This window comes from Maniola jurtina, chromosome 20 (genome assembly GCF_905333055.1).
Source record: "Maniola jurtina chromosome 20, ilManJurt1.1, whole genome shotgun sequence".
Classification (NCBI taxonomy): Eukaryota; Metazoa; Arthropoda; class Insecta; order Lepidoptera; family Nymphalidae; genus Maniola; species Maniola jurtina.
In genome coordinates, this window is record NC_060048.1 from 2,924,844 (window position 1) to 2,950,594 (window position 25,751).

Below are 25,751 nucleotides of genomic sequence, written 5' to 3' on the forward strand. Positions count from 1 at the left end.
ATATTCCCGCTTTTTGTACTTATCTGCAATACTCACATTTCTAGGACTTACTGTGTACTCTGCTTTGTAGTTATTCTAAATATGCGGATAAACCCGGTAGTTTATGTTTCAGATTATTAAATTCCTCTCGTTTAGGTATTTTGTTCTGTATCTAGTTGTTTCCCGTGTTAGTAAATGATCCCATGGAACTAAAAATACAGGGTGAAACCAAAACGCTAGCAGCAACGAAGATATTTGATAGTACTGATGATTACTGATAAGATACCTTAAAAACTAGCTTTTTTCAATCCCGTTTTTTTTAAATTTCAAATAAAACATTTGATTGACGCTAGAAGTCAACGAATGCTCCGTAAATAGGTCACTCTTTTCTTTTTTATTCACTAAGTAAGCACTTGACCACAATCAACCTGATGGAAAGTGATGATGTGGTCTAAGATGGGACGCGTTTACCTAGAAGGTGCCTATTCACTCTTGTTTTAAAGATACCCGGATTGTAATTGGCAGGAAACACAGATCGCCGAATAGGTCACTCGAAATCAATGCCACGTCGTCATAGGTGGGGCATCGACCCGAGTTTTGCACGCTATACAATGCGGGTTTGAAAAATCATTTAAAGGACAAGATAAGGCAAATGGTTATTGACATTCGATTGTGTAATAATAGTACCTAAACGTTAAGTTTTTGCTAGCGTTCTATCGTTTATAGCCTGTATTTTCCGCAAAAAAAAAGTCTAGCCTATGCCCATCTCCAAACAAGGCTGATTATGTGGCAAATTCTATTAAAATTCTCACTCTCTCTCTAGTCGAAACAAGGTTTAGCCAGACTGTATAAAAATAGGTTTTCTTAAGGTGATGGACCTCAGACGCAGATTAGATTATCATGGTTCTAAAACGGATGGACCTATTTCGATGAGCTTGCATACTTTTGATTTAGAAGAAAGCAACGTGGGGCAATCTGCAATAGTTAAATGGATAGAAGCAGGAGTTAGGTACTTTGCGGAAATCTATTTATCCATACTTCCATACTAATATTATAAATGCGAAAGTGTGTCTGTCTGTCTGTCTGTCTGTGTGCTACGTTTTCACGGCCTAACCACTCAACCGATTTTGATGAAACTTGGTACAAACTTGGGGTACATCCCGGGGAAGGATATAGGCTACTTTTTATCCCGGAAAATCGAAGAGTTCCTACAGGATTAAAAAAAAACAAAATCCACGCGGGCGAAGCCGCGGGCATCCTCTAGTTCCATATAAGCCGCTAAAACATACATACCTATGGTACAACGTGCAGCATTATAATCGCGTCCGCCGTCGAAGATTACTTGTTTTTCCTGCTTTTTAGTATTGGGAAGGCAGCTGGTGCATATCGCATGTTGCACGCTGTCTGTTTTGGCAGATTAAAGAGGATTAAGCTTGTTGTTTCTTGTGAATGCGCCAGTGAGAGATTCATATACACGTATCAAGGCTTTGTGTACATAAAACTGTACTTTAACTTATTGTTTATACTTCATTATTTCGAACTAGAGGTTGCCCGCGACTTCGTCCGCGTGGATTTAGGATTTTAAAGATCCCGTGGGAACTGTTTGATTTTCCGGAAAAAATAATTCCCATGTCAATTACAGGAACGCAAGCTACCTCGGTACCTTTCATGCAAATCGGTTAAGCGGATGGGTCTTTAGGAATCCCGCGGGAACTGTTTGATTTTCCAGGATAAAAAGTAGCCTTTGTCCGTGTCCGGAGTATAAGCTAACCCTGTACCGAATTTCGTCAGAATCGGTTAAACAGACAGACAGACAGACACACTTTCGTATTTATAATATTAGTATGGATTAATTAGAATCGTATCACAATCGTGTTATTGAGTACTTAGGGTAAACCTAGTAGAACGCATTTTGGTGATTTGCGTGTAGCGAAATTAATTAAGCTATTTTTAAGTAAAACCGAATAGTAAAAGTATAGTAAGAATTGTTAAAAAATTGGTTGTCTGTAAAGTCGGTTTACTGACAATAGTTGAACGTGACAACAAAGGCCGAATGTGCTTCTTTGGAGCGTGGAACGAGCGGTTCCGCGCTCTCGCTTGCACTTCAAGCCTTACATGGAACGCCTCAGAGCGAGGTAACGCCGCATGGGTCATGTTTTTTCGTGCGTGCAGCCGGCTCTATCGAATTATAAGACGTTGTGACGTCAAAAATGCCTTAAGATTTCTCACTTGGATCGCGAAACCTCAAACATATTCTATTAAGAAGATTGCCCCACTCGAGCAGTATAAAAACACTCAGGTGTGCCGCTAAAACCATCTACAATAACGAGCTTAAGAACTTTACGCTTTAAAAGGGTATATAGACCATGCCTTAAGCTTTAGTACTCGCAAGAGAACTTTTGATCTTATCATGGTGAATTTCTATGCCAAATGCGATAAAGCAGTATTAAGGCTATGAATGCTACAGTCTAGAATCTAGACTTATACTATTCTAGAATCTGGACTCTAGATCATTATTTACTATTGTGGTAACCAGTGACGGATTAAGACTACTCAATGCCCTAAGCAATCCATGCCTGTGGGCCCCCCTATCCGTATGTCAACTAGAATCGGTCTGTAAACCTTTACCGCCTAAAAAACATTAGTTTTTTGTAAAATAAGATGATGAGATGTAACGTACTCTAGAAGTGGAGTAGGTGCGACAATTGCTTAATTTGATTAAGGGTTAATCCGTCACTGGTGGTAACGCGTGACTCGACGTTAAAATATGTAAAAAAGTAAGGAAAACATTGTTAGGACACCGGTGAGGTTCACAAAAGTGTGTTAAGCCGCCGCACTTGTCCAGGCATGATGGACCATAGCCAAAACCTTTCTCATTTTGAAAGTAGATCAGTTCTTAGTAGTGGGCCGGCGATAGGTTGAGTTGATGATGTTACGTGAAATAAAAACGTGAAAATTTATCAGCCCGAGCCCAGACATCTTTTACGATCTATACATTCCCACGGATTTTTAGCAATATCGGCATAATATGCTTGACTGCAATCACACTAAATTAAAAAAAAAATAGAGTGGAGCGCGCCTGCCTAGAATATGCCTATTTACTCTAGACAAAGAATTATAAAGGGGGCTATGCCCCATCAGGCTTCGTTCTTACTTCCCGAAGCCTCTTAATATGCGCTGAAGGATGGCTCCCGAGAGGGTTTTAGTGGGTAGAAATCTCTCCTCAAAGAACGGCTGAACCGATTTTCTTGAATTATAGCTAAGACACTCTCGATCAAGCCACCTTTCAAACAAAAAAAAACTAAATTCAAATCGGTTCATTAGTTTAGGAGCTACGAAGCCACAGACAGATACACAGATACACACGTCAAACTTATAACACCCCTCTTTTTGGGTCGGGGGTTAAAAAAGGCTGATCATATTATTTACAATTTAAATAATAATTTATGTTACATGCTAGGTGGGTGTGGTGAAACGATGTACTATAATTAAGAAGATTATACCTCCAGGAGCACAGACTAAGACCACTCAGGTATCTACAAGCTACAGAGTTTAGACACATTCGTTTTGTCGTATGCATTGTTACTTTGCGAGACAAAGCACAGTGTAGTTCACTCTGTCATGTCAGTGCGCGGTGCTTTGAACTTTGCACTTTTAAATTGCAACTTCCCGCCTTTTTTCTTTTTTTGAAGTTATTGCGGCTGTGAACAGTTTGTTTTCTTAACACGACTTTCCAAAAAAAAAAAGAAACGTAATGTTTTCAGGGTTATTTATGTGTTTCTTTACTCCACTATATTTATATTTTAGCTCATTAACGCGATATTTGGCGCCCAATGGCACAAAGACATACCGTGTGAGATTGTGTCAGTGTATATGGTAACACGTGAAAAATCAATTTAGGCGTGTTTGTATGAATCTGAAAGGATGGTTTGTATAAACTGAACGAACTGTACTTCAATGTCGGTGGAAGAATATTCTTATTTTTTATAACGTCAGGGCCATTGTTCAAAGCGGCGTTGTTCAGCAAATTGAGCGATAAATAGGACTGAATCGGCGCTTTTTTAAATGGAGCTTGCCTAAACAAATGTGTAATAAATGTAATCTAAGGAGAACGTTTCACTCACAAAGGACCTGAATTGACTGGAAAGCAAATACGTCCTGATTTTACCCGAAAAAGTTAAAAGCTAAGCAGAAAAGGATAGTAATTTTAGTTATTTAATATTTATATTCATTAGTTCTTCTGTTCGTTTACTGTACGGATAAAAATTAGGTCCGTTTTCCACCAAAGCGGAGCGGAGAGGAGGTATTATGTTCTGTCGACCAATCAGATTCTTAATAAATGACCTGAAAAAAATATCATAATAGGTATCACTTTTTAAAAATCTGATTGGTCGACTGAACACATCTCTTTTCCGCTCCGATTAGGTGGAAACTGGGCCTTATTGCGTGATTATAGGAAGATACATGGCACGACGTTACATAATATAATCAAGAGGGGTCTCTCCGTCACTCGCTTCATACAAACGTAGTTCCAATTTCATTTGAATATTAAGCAACCAAAGTCCATGAAATTTTGCAGACATATTCTAGAAACTAATATCCATGTCTGTGGTTTTCCAGATTTCTGTTAAAATATTCGGTTTCAAAGTTACGCGGTCTTAAAAATTTACATACAAATCTTTGAGTCTATGTAATTTTAAAACTACATATTTTTAGAAAAATCTAAAACACCACAGACACAGATATTAGTTTCTAGAATACCTATGTCTGCAAAATTTCATGGACTTTGGTTGCTTAATATTCAAATGAAATTGGAACTACGATTGTATGAAACGAGTGACGAAGAGAGCCCTGTTAATAATGCGTGCAAGTTACAATCAGCCATATAAAAAATCCATATAATAATGCCCAATAAAAAATCTAAATGAAAATTATAGTAGGTTCGTACGATTTTTTCATGTTTATTTTTAAATTATAGGGTTGGGTTCGTTTGTTTTGCTTGTTATATCACGGTTCATGAAAAAATTCAAAATGGTGGAAGTAACGAAGAAATAAAAATAAAAGTCATAGGTTTATCTAAGCATTATTGTAATGCCCTTTATTTATAATATCAAAAACATTTATTTTATGCAATTAATCTGTCTTCTGATCGGCAAAATTATAGGGTACCTAGGTACACATACCTACATGTTTTTTAATCTCGCTTAAGCTTTTTTTACTATTTTTTTTCTAAACGTAATTTTTTTTATATGACTCTCTTTTAGTCACTACTAATCACTTATTACTGATATTTTCTAGTATTTTTCGGCTTCTACTTTATACTTGTGACTGTCTTATAAAAAATGTATTTCGTTTCAGTGATATTTTAGCTTAACTTTTACGTGTACTGAGACTACAGAAATAAAAGTCACCGCGTCGGTAAAAAAAATTCTAAAAAAATTTTTGCAAGTTGAACCAACTATCTTATGTTATGAGTAATTATGACAGTCCCCCCGCAAAAAAAAAAAACAAAAAAAACATGTTTTTGAGATTTTTGAGAGAATATGCTTCAACTTACTCGCAATCTTGAAATACAGAGGTTATTGGAATGCTAGCGAAAACGAAGATAGATTGCAGTAGGTATTGAATAATCCTATTACCTACTGATAAGATAGGTACCACAAAAAAAAAACGCGAAAAAAATTAAAAATCCAAGCAGCTGTATTTTTAAAAGTTCGCAATGTACCTATTGAATATAAAATGTCTGACTGACGCTATAGGTCAACGAACCATGCGTAGTTAGGTGCTGCAGGGTCAATGCACTCCTACAACGTGGCATTGACCCCGAGTTTTGCACGCTATACATTATGGATTTGAAAAATACTAAATCACTAAATCTACAAGTATAAGGCGAACGGTTATTGGTTAGTAATGTGTTTAGGTACGAGTAGTATTATAATAGCGCGAAATTTTCGCTTGCATTCTAATTTCAGCCTGTATAATATCTGTATTTTCGTACCTATATCAAAGATTTTGTGTGACTTTTGTTTCTATGTTATGTTATCTATGCTATGTTTATAGTTAAAGCAGGTGTTGCTTAGCTTCAACTTCCCTGTTGTTTCTAAATGCTACATTCTAACTAATGGCCCTATTGTGCTCTACTTCTCTCTTGAACCACAGACGGAACGAAAAAGGTAGACGGAGCCCTCGCGAGCGTTTATGAAGCCAGTTTTTATAATAGGTACCCATGTAGAGAACATTCAAGTGTTTGTGTGTGTAAACTTACTACAACCGAGACAGAAACATCTCTTCTATTTAAGTATGAATATATATTTGTTTATGGCTTTCTAAAAACTATCGATCGATTAAAAAAAAATTGATTTTATTAAACTTTATAACATAGAAGTACAAATTTATTCATCTCTATCTTCTCTTGTAAAAACTCTAGTTGCTTGGAGGCTTCAAAAGTAATAAATATCGAAATATCAGCTTGGGGTGATTAGAGCTAACCAAGCCTATGCATAATAATCCCTTTTTTATTGATATTGGTTTTATCGGGAAGGCTTCATATTCTGGAGCTATTAACAACGTCTACCTTTTCCCTTTAGTCTGAGTCTTGGACATGTCGTGGTAACCTTTATACGATTTTCTCTATACTCAAGCAGGCGTTGATTGGCTCAGGAGCCGAATGCGAAACCAGGGTCGATCAGAACGGAAAAGTTGGTAAAATTGGGTGGGACCCGACGTACCGGGACCTCCCGGAGTACCACGCGCCGGAGGACAAGAGGATGCGACCTCTGAGGCTGAGGAAAAAGATTTACGAGTTCTTCACGGCGCCCATTACTAAGTTTTGGGCTGACTCGGTGAGTGGTCTTTCTAGTTGTATGTATATCTATGTTTCGTAGTTTGAGTAGTTAATTCTACTTGTAGATTTCCGATTTTGGTCTTAACGTGGTAGTTGTGTGGCTATTAAAAATCACTTCTTTTTAATTTCCATATAGTTACCTAGATACACTAAAAAAATACTTTTTGGTGATTCTTTCTAACGCCGTGCTTTTCAAAAATTGACGTAGATTATAGTAAATCTAACCAATGATCATTAAGCATTTTTCTCAAGTAAAAGCTGACCAAAGACTTGACTAATGCTCTCCCTTTCATTCATAAATCTGACCGATTGCAATGTGGTGACGTAACAATGTTATCTATACTTCTATACTTTATAATATTATAAAAAGGAAACCTTTGTATTTTTGTATTTTTGTATTTTTGTATCTTTGTATTGAATAGGCTCAAAAACTACTGGACCGATTTCAAAATTTCTTTTACCATTACTTAGAGGGATTCTTCCGAATCCGTATAGGCTATATTTTATCCCGGAAAATAGATAGGATTTTTCGTGGTAGTGTCCACCGGTGCGAAGCCGGGGCGGGTCGCTAGTGATGATATACAAACGCTTTTTGCACCGACCGAATTGCCACTTATTTTACTTTTTCTTGCAGATCGCCTACATATTGTTCCTACTGATGTTTACTTATACAGTATTAGTCAAGATGGACCTGACTCCATCTTGGCCGGAGATATACTCCATATGTTATATACTCACGTTTTTGTGTGAGAAAATTAGGGAAATTATTACGTCCGAGCCTGTTGCTATTAGGTAAGTATCCACAGCATAATATTGTCTACACCCTCGACCTAGCTTGTTCCGTATTTCACCAAAGTCTGCCTATTTGAAAGACCAAAGTGCGGGGTGATTGCTATTTTGCCTTCGAACCCGTCATACGTAGGGAATTGAAGTGGTTCTAAATTTCTATGATTTTATTGAGACTGATTTCAAAATTCAATCTCCTAGACCCGAAAGTAAACGGCCTTATTATCTAGATTTTCCAAAAAAAAAAATTTTATTTTTAATTAACGAATATTAGCCATTTTTAATCATGACTAACATTCTCCTTTCCCCTCCAACTACGTGGGTACGACAATATAGTGCAACGGCTGGGGTTTGAACCGCCGACCTTTCGGAATTCAGTCCACTCCTATAACCGTTGAGCTATTGAGGCTTTTTGAAATTGGCTCAGCATGTGTTAGTGCTGCTTTTACCGTCTATGATTTTCTTTATATTATACGAAACGATTTGCCTCCTCATTTTTAATTTGAACTGCTAGGATATGGGATGCTCTTCCAGCATCAGTTTTCTCATCCAATTTTAATATGGATACCTTCAAGAGTGCATAAGCATCTTCTAGGCAAGCTCATTCCATTTTAGGGTTTTTCCACTTGCCACTAGGTCTGAGTGCAGGCAAACGATAATCTATAGTGCTATAAATTAAAAAAAAAATTAAAACTATAGACAAGATGTGGTTCCGCAGACATAAGTTCAGCGTGTGGGCATGGAACATGTGGAACACGTACGACGCGGGGTTCATCATCTTCTTCCTGGTGGGGCTGACGCTGCGCCTGCGCGCCGCCTCCATGGATGTGGGGCGAGTGATCTACTGCGTCGATATCATCTATTGGTATTTAAGGATCCTCAATATTTTGGGGGTTAATAAGTACTTAGGTAAGTCTAGCATGGTAAATTCGTTTCGTAGTTTCAAATTCATATATTAATCCCCAACCCAAATGATACCCCACTTGGTATATCTTACTTTGAAAATTAAAACACATTTTTTTTTTAATGGTGTAACGACAAATTCTCGGTTTTCGGATTTATTCCTTTACTTGTGCTATAAGACCTACCTACCTGCCAAAGGACATTGTTCTGCCTCCATACAAGTTTCGCCTAAAAACCAACAGTCATAAAATATTGATTAACGGGTTCAAAAAAACCTCTTTAAATCCCCGAAAGTAGATTGAAACAACGGACACTTCTGAGAATTTAGTTATTATCAGAAATATTTTCGATTTTGAGGTTATATTTTACCTCGCTAGTCCCGTTTCGGTTTCGGGTTTCATTAGGTAGGTACTTATTTATGGATACCCAATGACTTCTATGTATTGGATACCTATGTCTTTGAGGTTTCCGTTTTAAATGCTGTCAAAATCAATGACTTCTATGTATACATAGAAGTCATTGGTCAAAATAGCTTTGGTTTAGGTAGGTAGATAGGTACTCATTTTACTTATTTGGCACCTACTCGGATATTCATTCGTAAGAGGTAAGTAGGTAGGTAAACAAAGGTAAACAAAAATTCAAAACTCAAAGTAGCAATTGACTATGACATTTGATTGTTTTCTGTCATTAAAGCCCATAATGAGCATCAACTGAACAACATAGAGTAAAGAATACAAACACGATTGTGTTCCATCTCACTCGAACGTTAACATAAGCCGTATTTGTTTCTCGCTCACAACCAGCCCTTTCTCCTGTTGCACTTAGCGCTTTAACCGACTTGAGCTCTTATCTTTTACCATAGGGATCAAGCGCTGAAAGCGATGATTGGATAACGGTGAACGGAAACGTATGGGAATCAATTAAACATCTATTTAATTATTTTTATTAAATATTCTGAAGTGTCCGTGAAATTCTAATATTTGGAATAAAGGTTTTAAATTATGCTAAGAATTATTGTATATGTCAAATGAATGTTGATTCTTAGGCGAATTATGACAATGTCCTTTCATGATTCTAGGTCAACGAGAAGTACCCTATAGGTTTTTTTGACAGACACGACGGACGGACGGACGAATTCTATAGTTTTTCTTGACAGACACGACGCACGGATGGATGGGCGGACAGACAGACAGACAACAAAGTGATCCTATACGGGTTCCGTTTTTCCTTTTGAGGTACGGAACCCTAAAAATGTGCCAAAAATTGAGGAGAAGGCAGAATATTAATCGAGACAATGATTTTGTTGGCAGGTCCTCTAGTCACAATGATGGGTAAAATGGTTAAGAATATGATATACTTCGTGGTGCTCTTATTGGTTGTGTTGATGTCGTTTGGAGTCGCGAGGCAAGCTATCTTGTATCCCGACAGAGATGCTAGCTGGTACTTGATTAGAGAGGTGAGTGGTTTGGAGGGATTAAGTTTAAAAAAATTGATGCTAATTCTGTTTTATTCTTTGGAGCTAACAAAATTACAGATCATTAAAAATAATAAAATAATATGACGTAACCTACATTAAGTTGTTCTGAGTAGGTATCTCTATCTATTTACAATAGCCATTGACCATTGAGAATCATTTTTATTACACCCTTTACGACTTTCACAATCTTGTGAGACATACAGAAAATTTGAAAGTATTGATATTTCTTGAATGTTAATTTAAATATTATCATGGAATGTTTCTTCAGAACCAATGATAGATTCATATTCGTATTATGACGATTCAAAAGCATTTGTAAATGTTTATTTGGATAGTAATATTATATCTTAATTGAAGTAGATTTTTCCACTATAAAGCTATGATACTTTATCACATCACTTGTAATTCTCATCAAATCACATTGAATTGAATGTTGAAACGCATTATGAAAATATCAGATAGGTAGGTAGGTATATCAGGTAGTTCTATCATCTAAAGCGATTGAATGTATGTAATAGTTGTAACTTGTAATATGTCTTTCCATACGTGTTTTACTAACAATACAAATTATTATAATACCTACTTACACTTTGGTTTTTTTTTATTATTATTCATTACTAGCTGATGCCCGCAGCTTCGCCCGCGTGGATTGGTCAGATCCCCTGCAGCATCAGGATTGAGGAGTTGGACTCCAAATTTTTTATGAAACAATGTCGCAAAGTTCCTCTATCGATTAAAAAAGAAATGACGCAAATCGGTTCAGAAATCTCGGAGATTTCGGTGTACATAGGTAGAAAAACACAACTCCCTTTTTAAAAGTCGGTTAAAAAAGTAGCCTATTTTACGCCCTGGTCAAAATCGGTTCAGCCGTTCCAAAGATTAGCCTTTTCAAACAGACAGACAGACAGACAGACAGACAGACAGACAGACAGACAGACAAAAATTTTAAAAACGTGTGATTCAGTTATGGTATCGTTCAAATAACCATATGAGCTTAATATGAGGTAGTTATTTCGAAATTACAGACAGACACTCCAATTTTATTTATTAGTATAGATAGGCAAGCGCTTGACTACAATTACGGTGACCGATCAATTAACAAAATTTCACTCCAATGACAAAGTCTCATTCCACAAACAAATTTTGGCAAAATTATGAATCATTTATTCATCGTTATAAAACTTCTGGGTCTACATATACGTTTTTTGTTAATCATGAACCTTACAATCACACCAGATGGAAAGTGATGATGTGGCCTAAGATGGGACGCGTTTACCTAGAAGGTGCCTATTCACTGTTGGTTCAAAGTAATCGTCTAGTGTTTTCCTATCACCACTAACAAATTACAGGTATTCTTTCAACCGTACTTCATGCTGTACGGGGAGGTGTTCGCTGAGCAAATGGCGCCGCCTTGCGGGCTGCCGGGGCTCGAGGAATGCCGCGTGGGCCACTGGGTGCCCCCCGTGGTGATGAGCATATACCTGCTCATAGCTAACATATTGCTAGTCAACCTCCTGATAGCTGTCTTTAATAATATCTTCATCGAAGTCAACGGAGTGTCGCACCAGGTTCCTTGACAACTTTAGATTGTAGACGTTTCTTGTTCTCCGTAGTTGATTTTTGTTGCGGTTGTTATTACTTTCTTTTTTTTCAAAAATATGTGGATCATATCGTGATTGATAAATGGATTTTAATAACAACTTTACACAACAACTAGCACATCAACTAACTACACTTTCAAACCTCTATTTTACCCTCTTAGGGGTTGAATTTTCAAAAATCCTTTCTTAGCGGATGTCTATATCATATTAGGTATCTGCATGCCTTTCAACCCAATCAATCAAGTAGTTTAGGCTGTGCGTTGATAAATCTATCAGTCAATATAACTACAAATTTAGACGCAAATTGGATTTTTTTATATAAAAGTTCACCAGAATTAAAAAAAAAATTGAATTTGATTCAGAACGATTGCATAATATTGTAAACGGTTTTTTTTATTAATAGTATTTCAAAGAAGAATAGAACAAAGAATCAGATTATAGTTCAACACAGACATTTAATTTAATTCTCTACCCAAGCGATAAATTCATTTGAGTTGTAGTTTCAAATACCTAGATCATTTACAGTATTTTCTTTGTAATTTTCTACTTAACCTATTCATTATTTCAAGCAACTCATCTCATGAATAGATAAAACTTTCATAGAATATCTAAATTAGAAACTAATCTCACAATCAAATGAACCGAACGTTTAATTTGAGTTCTGCGAATTTCTCATCTGGATTTTCTTTGTTTTATTTATACTTTCACTAGTTTTCATTTTTGATTTATCGATATATGGAAAGGTACACAAGACTTCAATATGATCTTCGATATGATCCATAGTATAGATATAGTATTTAAAGGATAATATTTGTTGTACATTAGTTGCCTGTTGCGAGATTTGATTAGCTGTAAATGCTAAGTATGAGAGGGTGAGGGTGGTTTAGTATGTATTCAATAGCATATTCTTTTTTATATTTATTTTGTAGATATTACTTTTATTTTATTATAATTAATTACAATTGTGCCAGTCAGTAATTAGTTTTGCTAGTATTTTTTAAGTAATTCGTTGAGAAACTATTTTTGTGATCGTATTTACCATTGATAGTTTTATTTATTCTGAGGTATTTACCTACGAGTAGGTACCATCTAATTTTGCGCTCTGCTTTATACGTTATTGTAATATCAAATTTTGTTATCTAAGCACTTAGTTTATTAAATTATGTTTTGTTTTTGGAATAATAAATAAAAAGTGATTTTGTTTAGTTAGTTTAATTTAATTTGTCTTTTTCACTTTGACATATTTTTTATATTTTTGTATAAGTACTTAGATATTTTATTTTGGACTTTTTTAACTAACATTTTCTTAAATCCACAGAATTATTATTTTAGTTGTTTTTATAAGCATTCTAAGTATTTTTTATTCTGTTTGAACGTTTTAATTTTAGTGTTTTTTTTTTAAACTTATACCCACTTTTTTGTAGCAACGTTGTTTTCCGTTTCTATTTCTTTGACCCCCGCCTGTTATTTGTAGATATTCTACCAGCCGTACTTCATGTTGTACGGCGAGGTGTTCGCACCGGATATCGACCCCCCATGCGGCATGGACGTTGGCAACCAGAAGTGTGTAACGGGGCGTTGGATCACCCCCATCGCGATGACGGTGTACCTCCTCGTGGCCAACATCCTGCTTATAAACCTCCTTATTGCCGTCTTTAACAATATATTTAATGAAGTCAATGAAGTCTCGCATCAGGTTTTTTATTTTTTGCTTTTTATTTTGTTTTGTCGCTTGTAAGCAGTGAACGACAAAGCATAGAAGGCGCCTTTCTAGCAAATTGTCATTCTAAAATAGCCCACAAACTCAAGTCTCTTTTAATTGTTTAATCTATGATTGGCTTATTTAAAGTGACAGCTACGGAGTTTGCCACCTACCACGGTAGAGTATTTGGTACGCTGTAATGGAGGATACGATATTTTTCTATGCTTTGTCGTTCACTGTTTGTAAGGCCCGAGTGCTATTTTAACCCTTAAATATGGATGCTAACCGCAGCCAGCAACGAATGAATTTATGTAAATCAACATGAATTCAAATGTTGACATAACAAATTAGATACTAAATTATCCAACGAATTACACCAAATATATCGTTGTTTCCGATTATGTCATATTTACACTGAAATGGACATATACAAAGTACGCTGGAAGAGATGTGCCATACTAAATGACAATTATTTTTTGTAGCGATTTAAAGCATGGGGCGCTTCGAATCGGCACAAGCCGGTATACTGTGATTGTAAATGTGCCAAATTGTGACACTATGTTGACAGTTATCTCTTCTTCTTCTTCACTTGATTGGTGGCTTATTGTAGTGCTAACCCAGCACAGTGCACTTCACCAATGTCGAGTAGCTTGAGCACTATCATTTAGTCCCGAGTCCGCTCACATGACGCTCACGGCTACTATCAGCGCCATAATCGTGTTGCTTTAAAATTTCAAAAAACAGGTTGGACATTGCAGCTCCAGCGTACTTACAGGTCCAGTGCATATTTTAGATCGCTTCCATATCCAGTGCATATTTAGATAGCTCCAAATTTGTTCCAATTTATATGCAAATCATACATTTTGCCGGGAAGCTGTTGTTCCTGAAACCATAAAACGTGACAGATCTCATCCATTTGAATGTATTACAACAATGCATTGCACTAGGGTGTCGCTTTGAGTAATATGGAGTAATATTTGTGAGCTTTCGTTGTCTAGTTTTAGTAGATTGATCTGATGAATATTTTACTAACTTATTCCTGTGGTTGCGTCCGCGTGATATATGTAACACTCGGGTAGGTTATGGGTATAATGTAGCTATCTTTCAATGAACGCTATTTTTACAAGACTGCCCAAAAGGAGTGTTTTTATGTGAGGTTTTTATTCCATCATAACTCCTAAAATCTAAATGCCTGAAAAGCTTTGGATATATTAGGTAACTAGCTGATGCCCGCGACTTCGTTCGCGTGGATGTAGGTTTTTCTAAAATTCCCGTGGGAACTCTTTGATTTTCCGGGATAAAAAGTAGCCTATGTGCTAATCCAGGGTATGATCTATCTCCATTCTAAATTTCAGCCTAATCCGTCCAGTAGTTTTTGCGTGAAGGAGTAACAAATATACACACACACACATACACATACAAACTATCTCCTTTATAATATTATAGTGTGATGTGATAAATATAGGTATCCAAATCTTGTTTATAATATTAGGTAAAGCCTGACCAGAATAAAATACCTCGCCATAATATAGCAGAAAACCTGTGGAACTAATTTATACAAGAGCATAAACTTATTGACTTAAGACCCAATAATTATACAACTAGTGGCGCCCCTAGAGCAAGTTTTTTATATTTCTGGTCAGGCTTTATAAGAATCCTACGACTATCCCGAGTGATACTGGCTATTTTATGAAAGAATTCAATATAACGGCTATATTATATTAGAGCCTCGATGGAGCGGACTGAATTCAGAAAGGTCGGCGGTTCAAACCCCACCCGTTGCACTATTGTCGTACCCACTCCTGGCACAAGCTTTACGCTTAATTGGAGGGGAAAGGGGAGTATTAGTCATGATTAGCGTGGCTAATATTCTTTAAAAAAAATGGCGCCATATTCAAATGTGATTTTTTCACTATTTACTTAGTTCGTTTTTGGCAGGGCATTCGTGTTTTTAATTTTGTATCACGATTTGTTACTCGTCATTTCTTGTTCTAACTAAAACTTCATCTTTAGGTATGGATGTTCCAAAGGTTTACCGTAGTTATGGAATACGAACAGAAGCCTGTGTTGCCGCCTCCCATAATAATTTTTTGCCATATCTACGCTACTTGTAAATGGGTGACCAGAAATGTATCGCACCAAAGATTTCAATACGATAATGGGTTAAAGTTGTTTTTGGAGAAAGAAGACATGGAGAGGTTGTACGATTTTGAGGAGGAGTGTGTGGAAGGATATTTTAGGGAACAAGTAAGCTTCTTTGTTTTAAATCTTTATTGCACACTAGGTGATCCGCCCGGCTTCGCTCGGGTCTTTGACATAGATACATGGTGTTACCAGAATGCTAGCAAAAACGAAGACAAATAGTACTGATGATTATTGTCAAGGTACCACAAAAAACGCGATTTTTTTAAAAACCTGTATGTTAAATTAAAAGTTCATAATATATTGCTAATAAAACATCTGACTGACGCTAGAGGTCAACGAACAACAAGTGATCACTCGGAGTCAATGCCGCGTTATAAGTGGGGCATTGACCCGAGTTTTGCAAGCTATACACTGCGGGTTTGAAAAATACTAAATCACTAAAACTACAAGAAAAGCAAATGCTTGATTTTGGATAGTATAACAATGACCCTAGGTTTTTGCTAGTGTTTTGGTTACACCTTGAGTAGTATATAACCTATTTTACCTATTTCTGAATAAAGTAGCTTTCTAATGGTGGAAGAATTAAGATCGGTTCAGCAGTTTCAGAGTTTATCAATAACAAACAATTAATGTCAAATTACGGTTAATTTAGCTATGTTATTATCATGATCAACCCAGCACCGGCCCATTACCGAGCACGGGTCTCTTAAATTGGTGATTACTTAGTGCTAATTTTCTACTCTTGTTCCAGGAAGTTAAGTTATCAAATTCTATAGAAGAAAGAGTGAGAAATACGACAGATAGAGTAGAACATATCACGACCAAAATGGAAGACTTAAATCAAAAAGCTAATTGCCAAATACAATCTATACAGGTACGTACTAGCTGATCCGCCCGATTTCGCTCGGGTTAATATACTTGATCATCATCATCATCATCAGCACATTACCTTTTCACTACTGAGCACAGAACAACAACGCGACCTATGTCAGTGTAAATCAGAGCTGTATTTGAATAACTACATACTCTTAATTTCGTTTGTGTCCGCCGTGGGTATGGTTTCCATACTTCAGTGCCCGTTTACCTTTATAATTAATTTAAAAATCAATGTCCGTCCTTTTTTAGCAATATTAAAAAGAAAAAGATGCAGATACTCTTTTAGTTAAGAGAAAAACAACACAATCGATGCGATATAGTTTAGCTAGAAGTGAAACATTTTTTTTTATTCAGTTACAAGTTAGCCCTTGACTGCAGTTTCACCTGGTAGTAAGTGATGATGCAGTCTAAGATGGAAGCGGGCTAACATGGAAGGGGTATAGCAGTTTTTACTAAACCCATACCTCTTTGGTTTCCATACAGCAACGTACCGGAACGCTAAATCGCTTGGCGGCACGGCTTTGCCGGTAGGGTGGTAGGTACTAGCCACGGCCGAAGCCTCCCACCAAACCAGACCAGTGATTTAGAAATTAAAATTCCAAAACCCTGGCGGGAATCGGATCCGGAAGTTAAAACCGGAACCCTTGCAAAAAAGTGCCAAAGGAACAATTACTATTCATTCTATCATTAACTGAATAAATCGCGATCCATTGCTATCGCGCCCTCTCAGGAAAGTGCACATCCGGAACAATGAATTAGGGAAGGATATTCTGCCTTTCATGTCAACCCTGCTCGGCGCTCGCTCCGGTCCATTGAGCTCATTCTATTGTTTTATTCAGTGCCACCTTTTGTATTTTTCTGGTTCCTTTTCCACTTTTATTATATGCTTCAACCTTTGCTCAGTTTGAATATCGTTCACTAGATACGATTCGAGTAAAATTTTGAAAATCAGTGGGGACTTAAATTTGCAAAAAGCCTGATTTTTGTATTTGACCGAAAGCCCAAATACCAATTTTTATTTATATAATGTTCTCAAAGGTGTGGAGATCTATCAGGCATGCAGGTTTCCTCGATGTTTTTGTTCACCGTTAAAACAAGTGATAGTTCCGAAAAGTCAGGATGAAATCTATAGACCGCACTTTGACTTACTTAAGTTTCAATTAAAACGAGACAGATTTATGGCAGCGGTATAACGCTGTCTCATTTTAACAAAGTCAAAGGGCCCTCTATAGATCTCAGGTTTAGAGGTGCGTGCCCGAACCCCCGACCGCTCAAACAGGAGCCAGGACGACTAAACCTCTATGATTTGAAGCCATATGCTTGAGTTCGGACTAATTTAGTAGATTCTTCCTTTTTTCTCCCTAACGTCATGTATATTACTAATTACAGAGCCCTAAATAACTTCCGAGACAATCAACCGGCTTGAGTCAAGCATTTTGACCATTTACAAAGTTTGCTTTATGCTCGAGTCAAGCATTTACGTGCTTGACGTGTGATTGATGCGATTTCATATTTTTAATTGCCGCGACGTTCGAACAGTGTTTGAGATATGAGATAACTTAAAATTTATAAAACCCCCGACACAAAAACCTCTATAAGAAAACTAGAAAAGAGCTGATAACTTTCAAACGGCTGAACCGATTTTCTTGGATTATAGCTAAGAACACTCTCGATCAAGCCACCTTTCAAACAAAAAGAACTAAATTAAAATCGGTTCATTAGTTTAGGAGCTACGATGCCACAGAGAGATACACAGATGGGTATGTATCTATACACAGATACACACGTCAAACTTATAACACCCCTCTTTTTGGGTCGGGGGTTAAAAAGTGCCATTTGCTTGATCAAACCGCTTGATAGGTGCATCAAGCTCGCATCAAGCAGCTTGATCAAGCAAAATAAAACGACGTGCTTGACGTCAAGTCGCTTGATCGTCTCGGAAACTCTTTAAAGCCGTTTTTCACGGCCTACATTTTTTACATGGAACGGACCTCTGACCTTGGGCAAAAGAACGTACTTATCTTTACAAAATTGCTTTCTCCTATTCTTTCTGTCATAAAAGTGATAGATACAAACGCTTTTCTGCCCGTTACAGTAATTTCTCCGGTTCATCTAACCTCTCGTCAGTGTCATAATATGAACCCTCTTCTACGTCAGACGTATGAACTTTCATATTTTAGCGTTTAGCGTGTTTTTTATAACATTCGGATTGTTTTATTCATCACGACTTTTTATGAACTTTTCTCATAGAAATATCACCTACTTATATATTTCAAGTAACCCCCACCATTAAGTAATTATGAATGCTGATAGGCAATTTACAGACATAATATTATGTGGTACACTATATACAATCCTTGATCATAGGTTTTGGAATTGAACCCATTTTTTCATTCATTTTCATTCAAAAAAAATATAATGTCACTAAAAAGTAACTTGTACTCAGGCACGCCGCCGCGCCGCCGCCGCGCGTCCTTTGTTTTGTTTTCATTAGGTACACTAATTTTAACCGTATATCCAAGTACATAACCCTGAAATTATGTTTTTGACAAAAAAAAAAACACGCCTCCACTCCGTCTGTATACATTAGCCCTTATAGTACTTAGTAGTAATAGGTTGTTTATTTTTCAGAGTGTAGAATTTAGGTTACGCAAGTTAGAAGATGTAGCGGAGCAAACTATGAACCACCTCGCTGTGATACACCGGTTCATGGCCACACACCCGTCCCTGGTCAACCGAGGGTCCACCGACACCCTGGGACCACCTCCTCCGAGCTTCGCGACTGGTGGGCCACGGCTTCGGACGGCCAGTGATAGGTCTGAGGTGAGTTCTTATGATTTTAATTAATAAATATTCTTTTATTTTGTACCATAAAGCAATGATAGGGACTTAGTACAAAGACACATACAGACAAAAATAAAGATCATGAAAATTTAATCCTACAACCCACAGCTTTCTATGCATTTCAAACGAGATAACCATTGTTATAGAAATAATAAAATCAATGAGCTAAAATAAAGACTTCGTGATTCTATGGGTTACTCTTACATTATATGGGTTGTTAGTAATATATTTTAGAGCAATGGGGGATTCATGGAAGAAAATTTCACAAACCTCCATTTATGGGGATTGTCAGTGGGGATTATTGGAATAACACCATTTCGGGTTCTGCTCTAATAGGTAGATAGATACGTGTGTACAATGGCGGCGATCATGAATTGCATGGAACCACAATTTAAAAAAAAGTGTGGCATAAGAAACCCAATGCGTGTCTATTGCGCACAATTATCCCAAAAAGGGAATCGCCTCAGCAGCGTAATGGTACACCTACCTAAAGTGCCACAGCGCCGTTTTTCAGACTGAAAAATCCCCTCAAAATACTAACACTCAAAGCGTTTTCATATTATCCGATGTAAGAAATATAAGATTTATTGAACGGCACACAAAATGTATGATTTTATACCTTTATATTTTATCCGTTGAAAATATTACTACAATGTGAAAGGTACAGGTGCAGTACAATACAATAATATGTTACGGGCCAAGCGCGCAAGATGTGTTATTTCATTACTCCCGGGCATTGTTGAATTTACAACTAAATTATTACATACAATCGATTAAGTACCTTTCCTAATTTCTATTAATTGGCTTATTCGTTTATCCACCCTAAAACAGCCAGCCTAGCTGTAAAACTATTCGGACTACCTAATAAAAAATCTTGATCTAACCTAGCATTTAGTTAGCGTATTTTGGTATTCGTCAAGTTTGAATGAAATTCACAGACGGAAAGTTTATCGACAACAATTCATCGACTGAAAGTTTTCTCATCCGCTACCAGATGCAGGGAAAAGTTAAAGCCAAGCGTTTTGGCATTTTGTCACTTAAAAACAGATTGGTGTATGAATGTCATACCTACTTAATTCTTTCGGATTAGCCAGCTAACGAAATTAACCATAAGATTAGAACAGTCTAGGGTTCTTATCAATTAAAAAAAAAAGTAATTGTTTATCATCTAGTAGGTAATGGTTCATTAGTTTTTGTGACCATCGCAAATGTGCTTACATGGTTACATACATACAGGTCGAATACAGAACCTCGGAATAATATGTCGTTCGGAAAGGTTACTTAGACTCAGAAATAATAATTGCATTCGGAAAGGTTACTTAAACACAAAAATGATTGCTATTAGAGAACTCTATACCCAGAGCTGAAATAGTGACCGGGCAAAGTCAAAATTGCGCATCTTGCAGTTTATTCTGTAACACACAACATTGGACTACGAATAATAAAATGTATATCGGATAATGTAGAGATGCTGTCATAAAGATGTAATGTTCCAATGTTTACTTTGCAATGTGTTATTTTGTTGCGAACACAACATGTATTAATTCAACATCTCGTTTTGGTTCAAGAGCTTGTTAGAAATTTTGAGCAGGTGCTTGAAATTAACGGAAAGTTTGGTAGTTCTTCTGTTTGATAAACTAAACTATCCAGCTTAGTTGCGGTGGGTTGTCGAGATTTTAAAACTTCGAGCTTTTTATAATAAAAATAATTAAAACTGATGTAGATATTGGCGTCGATTCTCATGTTTTCCTTAAACTAAATTTAGAGTACCTGTATCTTTTCATTTAAAAAAAGACGAAACACGAATTTTAAATTTAAAATTTTTAAATAATGCGCGCTACTTTCAACAGTAGGTTTGCGACTGGCAGCTAAAATCATGAGGTTTGTTCTAAATTAAAGTAGGTTTGTCTGTCCTTTTCTTATTACACTGGTAAGAAAATGATGCGAATACTCTAAATTTTAGTAACGCTCAGAATCAAGTACCATTGTCTAACTTTTTAAAAGTGTATGTTAAAAGAAAAGTGGCAAGTAATTTTGCCGGTACTAGTATATTTTGATAGTAGATATTAGTAAAGTCAGAGTTAGTTTACCTCACGCCAACTGAACTTTTAGCTGTATCAATCACCTCTTCAAAATGTTCTACGGGCTCTCGGACTATTTGCTCGTTTTTCAAGCATGGTTACATTTAACATTAACAATGTTATATGTTTGTTGCAATTTCCTACATGTTTACGTGTTTGAATGGTTTTCCAGATTTTTGTTTGTGGTTCGCATTTTTTTGTTACTGGAATTCCGTTCGCGCTTTACACAATTTGTGATCTGTTTTTTCGGGGATGATTTCATTACGGGGATTGAAAATTCCATCTATGGTGTTCCTTTAAAAATTATGATACTACATGATCAAGATTTTCAAAAAAGGAAATATAACAAGTGTAAATTAAAAATTTATAACCCCCCCGACAAGTGAAGGTTACAGTAACTAGAAAAGAGCTGATAACTTGCGAACGGCTGAACCGATTTTCTTGGATTATAGCTAAGAACACTCTCGATCAAGCCACCTTTCAAACAAGAAAAACTAAATTAAAATCGGTTCATTAGTTTAGGAGCTACGATGCCACAGACAGATACACAGATACACACGTCAAATTTATAACGACCCTCTTCTTGGGTCGGGGGTTAAAAACTTATAATAGAGGTCAATTATTGAATAATTCGTACACAATCGTACACTCAATCAATCGTAGGCGTGCAGGCTAAGGTTTATACAAGCTGGCTACATAGCTATCTATTTTATCTCTATATCATATCTCTCGTTATTTTTACAACTCAGTTCTGTAGCTCTTCAAAAATACCTTTTTCCTCCAAATAAAGCCTTTTTTTGTTATGAACCTCGGAAGTGTTCCGCTGGGTGCTCATTAAAATGTAAATTAAGAAATTTCGCTTTTGAACATAACAATACTGTTTCGTTGTTGAACCAGGGCAAATAGACTTTCCTGTCTCTCTTGAATAAACACTAGGCATAAAAACATGTTATTTGCACCAAAATAAATGTTGTAAATGAAAAACATCGTGAGGTTACCTGTATGTCTGAGAGTTCTCCATAAAGTTCTCAAAGGTGTGTGAAGTTTGCCAATCCGCGCTTGGCCAGAGAGGTAGACCAAACACTTCCGGAGTGAGCTCCGAGAGGAGAACCGTGCTCTGTAGTGAGCCGGCGATGGGTAGATCGTGATAATGCTGAAATATTTGTAATTTTTTTCTAATATGTTAAAAAAGCGTCGATACCCTAGTGGTTAAGATGTCGTCCTCCTCTTCAGGGGGTCTGGGGTCATTTAAAATTGATAAATTTTTGTTTTGGCACGAAAAGTGAAAACTGATTAAATCTCATGCCAAACAACTAAAATATCCTACTTAAAGTCTCCAAAGCAATACTGTTATTAAATCTGATCTCGCTCGAACACGTTAATATAAAAAATCTAGAAAACTTTTCTCGTTACGTTTAATAAAAGAAATCAAACAGAAGTAAAATCACGGGGTTCCCCGAACACAGATCACGAATTGCGTACTAGATGTGCCTTCGTGAAGCCTGTTACACACTGCGGCACCTACCAGAAAAGCCTTTATACGAAACACCATTTACAATAAAAAATCAATATTATAAGTATTATAAAGGATTAAACTAAGTATCTAATATAAAAAAGAATCAAAATAAAGCTAAAGATAAAAAAAAAACTAAAAAAAGCTTTCGAAATTTTTGAACATTTGGCAAGTATTGGCAAAAAGGTCATGGTTTATAAACGTGTCGTAGTTTGTACCTAGCTTTACCGTAAGATCACACTCGCTCGACAAGAATTAGATCAAATCAAGTGAATTAAAAAGCTTATCTGCTGGAGTTCAAATCTGGAAATCGTACGAATTTTATCGCGATAAGACCGCGAAAATTGGAAGTTTATAGCAGTATGTATATGAGATAGCAGTTCTCGTTGGTCGAAATGTAACGTTGTTGGGAATGTAAACACGAAGGTACTAAGCCTACCGGACCATAAAATTTTGGAAGTTTTCATGAAAGTGTGATCTTACGTATATCATGGTCGCGGCAGGTGCTGTCGGACAGCGACACCGGCGCGGTGGCGCGCTTCGCGGTGCGCCCGGTGCAGGAGGAGGACGAGCACGCCTCGCAGGCCTCCGAAGTAAGCCCCTTCCAGCTGATCTTATTCCGCGTTTTATTGCCAATAGAGACTTTCATCATACATACATTAATGTAGGCCTACCGTTTAACGTCGGGTTTCAATACTCAATCTACGTATATTGCCAATAAGTTACTTAGTTAGTAAAAAAAGGCGATACAATTTTTGACAAATATTTATGCTGCTGTAACTTATCGAAATATTACTAATAAATCATGGAGTACTATATAATAATTATATTGTCTTCTCATAGTCTAATTTACTGTATTGAAACTGGACGTAACTGTGACATTTCTAAGGTAGAGTGGTAAGGGTACATATCTTAATCAACGTTGCTATTTTGTCAAAAATTGTATCACCTTTTTTTTACAATTAAATAAGAACTTTGCTGAGTATCGTAACATATTGCAGATAAATTGATCAATATTATTTTGGCCGTTAACTGCAACAATGGTTACAGTTTTGGCCGTTAACTGTAACAAGGGTTACAGTTGTCGACCAAAATAATAATAAGGTATTAACCATCCCAATCGCCTCGCAGCACGCTCACAAGCCGTCTCAGTTAAATGGTAGTCCTACAACAATGATTTGGTTTTGTTGACGATACTATGATTGATCTATTTATTTTAATTTTTTTTCTTTCTTGCGTCTATAAGGGGACGATTGTGGAGACAGTAAGTCAATATAATAAGTTATTTGACGACCAGTTTGGCTTTAAAACATAGGAAATGGTAAATATTTGTTAAAGCACGGTATTCTGCAAGGGACATACGAAGAACCCATTTTATTTATGTTTTATATGCACTAAACTATAGTATTTAAATTTGATATAATTATTATTATGTGATATTAAAACTTGGACACAATTATTACTATTTTCATGTAAATTCAGTTTTGTGTTGAAATTCAAGAAATAAAAGAAATCTTAAACAATTATTTATTGAAGGAATACTTACATGAATCTAATTTTACTTTAAGAATTAGAAAAAGAACCAAGTAAAAATTTTATATTCCAACGTTTCTAAACGTTTTTTTTTTCTTTGTTTTTAACTACACAATCAATAAAACGCGGAAACCTTAGTAATTTTGATGAATAGTGTCTGATAGTAAAACGGGGTTCCTGTCGTACGTGAGATGGCACCGATACAATATTTGTGTTCTTATTTGTTTCATCTTATCCATAAACTTTTAAAATCCTCTTTGCTTCTCATAAATCTAATACTTCACTTTTACTGTATGTATTTATTTAAATAATTACATGTATATTTTTTATTACTCTATACATTTTTAATATTTGTGGCCTCGTATTTGTTTAGTTTCTATCATCTCGTTTGTGGATTTTGATAAACTTTAACACTGGAATTCCTTGTCATCCCATCACACTTCACAATAATATTAAAAAGACGAAAGTTTGTGTGTATGTGTGCATGTTTGAATGTTTGTTACTCTTTCAAACAAAAACTACCTGACGGATTTAGCTGAAATTTAGAAGGGAGATTGATTATACCCTGAATTAACACATAGGCAACTTTTTATCCCGGAAAATTTAAGACGGATTTGTGAAAACCCTATATCCACGCGAGCGAAGTTGCGGGCATCGGCTAGTATTGCTTAAAGGTTGAATATGACACAAATGTCGTCTTAATGGTTCACTAAAAAAGTCCCTATCTTGACCATGAATTCCAGTGCACCTAAGTCACAGTGCATTCAAAGCGATAACCAGTTCAATTCATGAGAGATGACGTGATCACGCCATCGTACAATAATCTGTTGGTTGGATGGTTGTTTGGTGATTGGGATTATTGTGAGCTTTAGAGGCTGAGATCTTATAGAGAGTGCACTTTGACTTTGCTCTGATTTAGGATTGAGTTAAAATGAGACAGATTTATGTGAAAGATATACCTCTGTCTCCCTTTAACTCTGTCTTATGGCTAGGCAAAGTCAAAGTACACTCTATAGATCTCACTCTAAAGTTCGGATGCTGTGTGATACTAAAGTTTATTAAAACGGATGTATTTCCAGTTTGACTCTATCAGCTATTGATACTATACAAGCATTACTTATCTAAGTAAATGTTAGCCATTAATTAGCCTTACCCTTAGCACTAATTTTTGATATAAGTATAAAGTACCTATTTTATTCCAAATTCAAAATCTTATTTCAAATTCAATTTAGTTTTTTTTACTATAAGCAGTTATTATAGTCATCAGCGTAGTTCTGCTTCCTTATTATTTTTTAGATTCCGGCTTATTACACTATACGCTCTATAAACAACCTTAGTGTTCGGGAGTTCAATCAGTTTCAGATTCATGTTATAGTTCTTGCATTTCAGGAGTGCGCGCGGCTCTTTCTTGTGTTTTAATCAGTATAAGTAAAGCAAAGTAAATGTGTGCGTTTGCGAGCCCTTGCT

General features: G+C 36.3%; 1 protein-coding gene and 1 long non-coding RNA gene across 13 annotated transcripts in view; one reads left to right on the top strand and one right to left on the bottom strand.

Annotated features, from left to right (window-relative positions):
* Window positions 1-25,751, top strand: part of LOC123875723 (transient receptor potential cation channel trpm) — a 244,813-nt gene that overhangs the window by 206,494 nt on the left and 12,568 nt on the right. For 7 of the 12 annotated variants that reach the window (XM_045921719.1, XM_045921723.1, XM_045921720.1 and 4 more), the window contains 9 exons: window positions 6,621-6,821; window positions 7,458-7,615; window positions 8,328-8,518; window positions 9,823-9,968; window positions 13,065-13,286; window positions 15,306-15,539; window positions 16,189-16,311; window positions 18,945-19,136; window positions 23,255-23,344. In XM_045921719.1, coding sequence (XP_045777675.1) covers window positions 6,621-6,821; window positions 7,458-7,615; window positions 8,328-8,518; window positions 9,823-9,968; window positions 13,065-13,286; window positions 15,306-15,539; window positions 16,189-16,311; window positions 18,945-19,136; window positions 23,255-23,344 — 1,557 coding nt within the window. Of the gene's footprint in view, window positions 1-6,620; window positions 6,822-7,457; window positions 7,616-8,327; window positions 8,519-9,822; window positions 9,969-11,338; window positions 11,558-13,064; window positions 13,287-15,305; window positions 15,540-16,188; window positions 16,312-18,944; window positions 19,137-23,254; window positions 23,345-25,751 lie in introns of all 12 variants that reach the window. The other 5 variants (XM_045921721.1, XM_045921730.1, XM_045921727.1 and 2 more) reach the window with 3 other exon arrangements.
* LOC123875780 lies at window positions 196-5,686 on the bottom strand. The gene is made up of 2 exons (XR_006798214.1): window positions 5,641-5,686; window positions 196-265 (listed from the first exon to the last, which is right to left on the bottom strand). It is a non-coding gene; the product is annotated as an uncharacterized LOC123875780 (long non-coding RNA).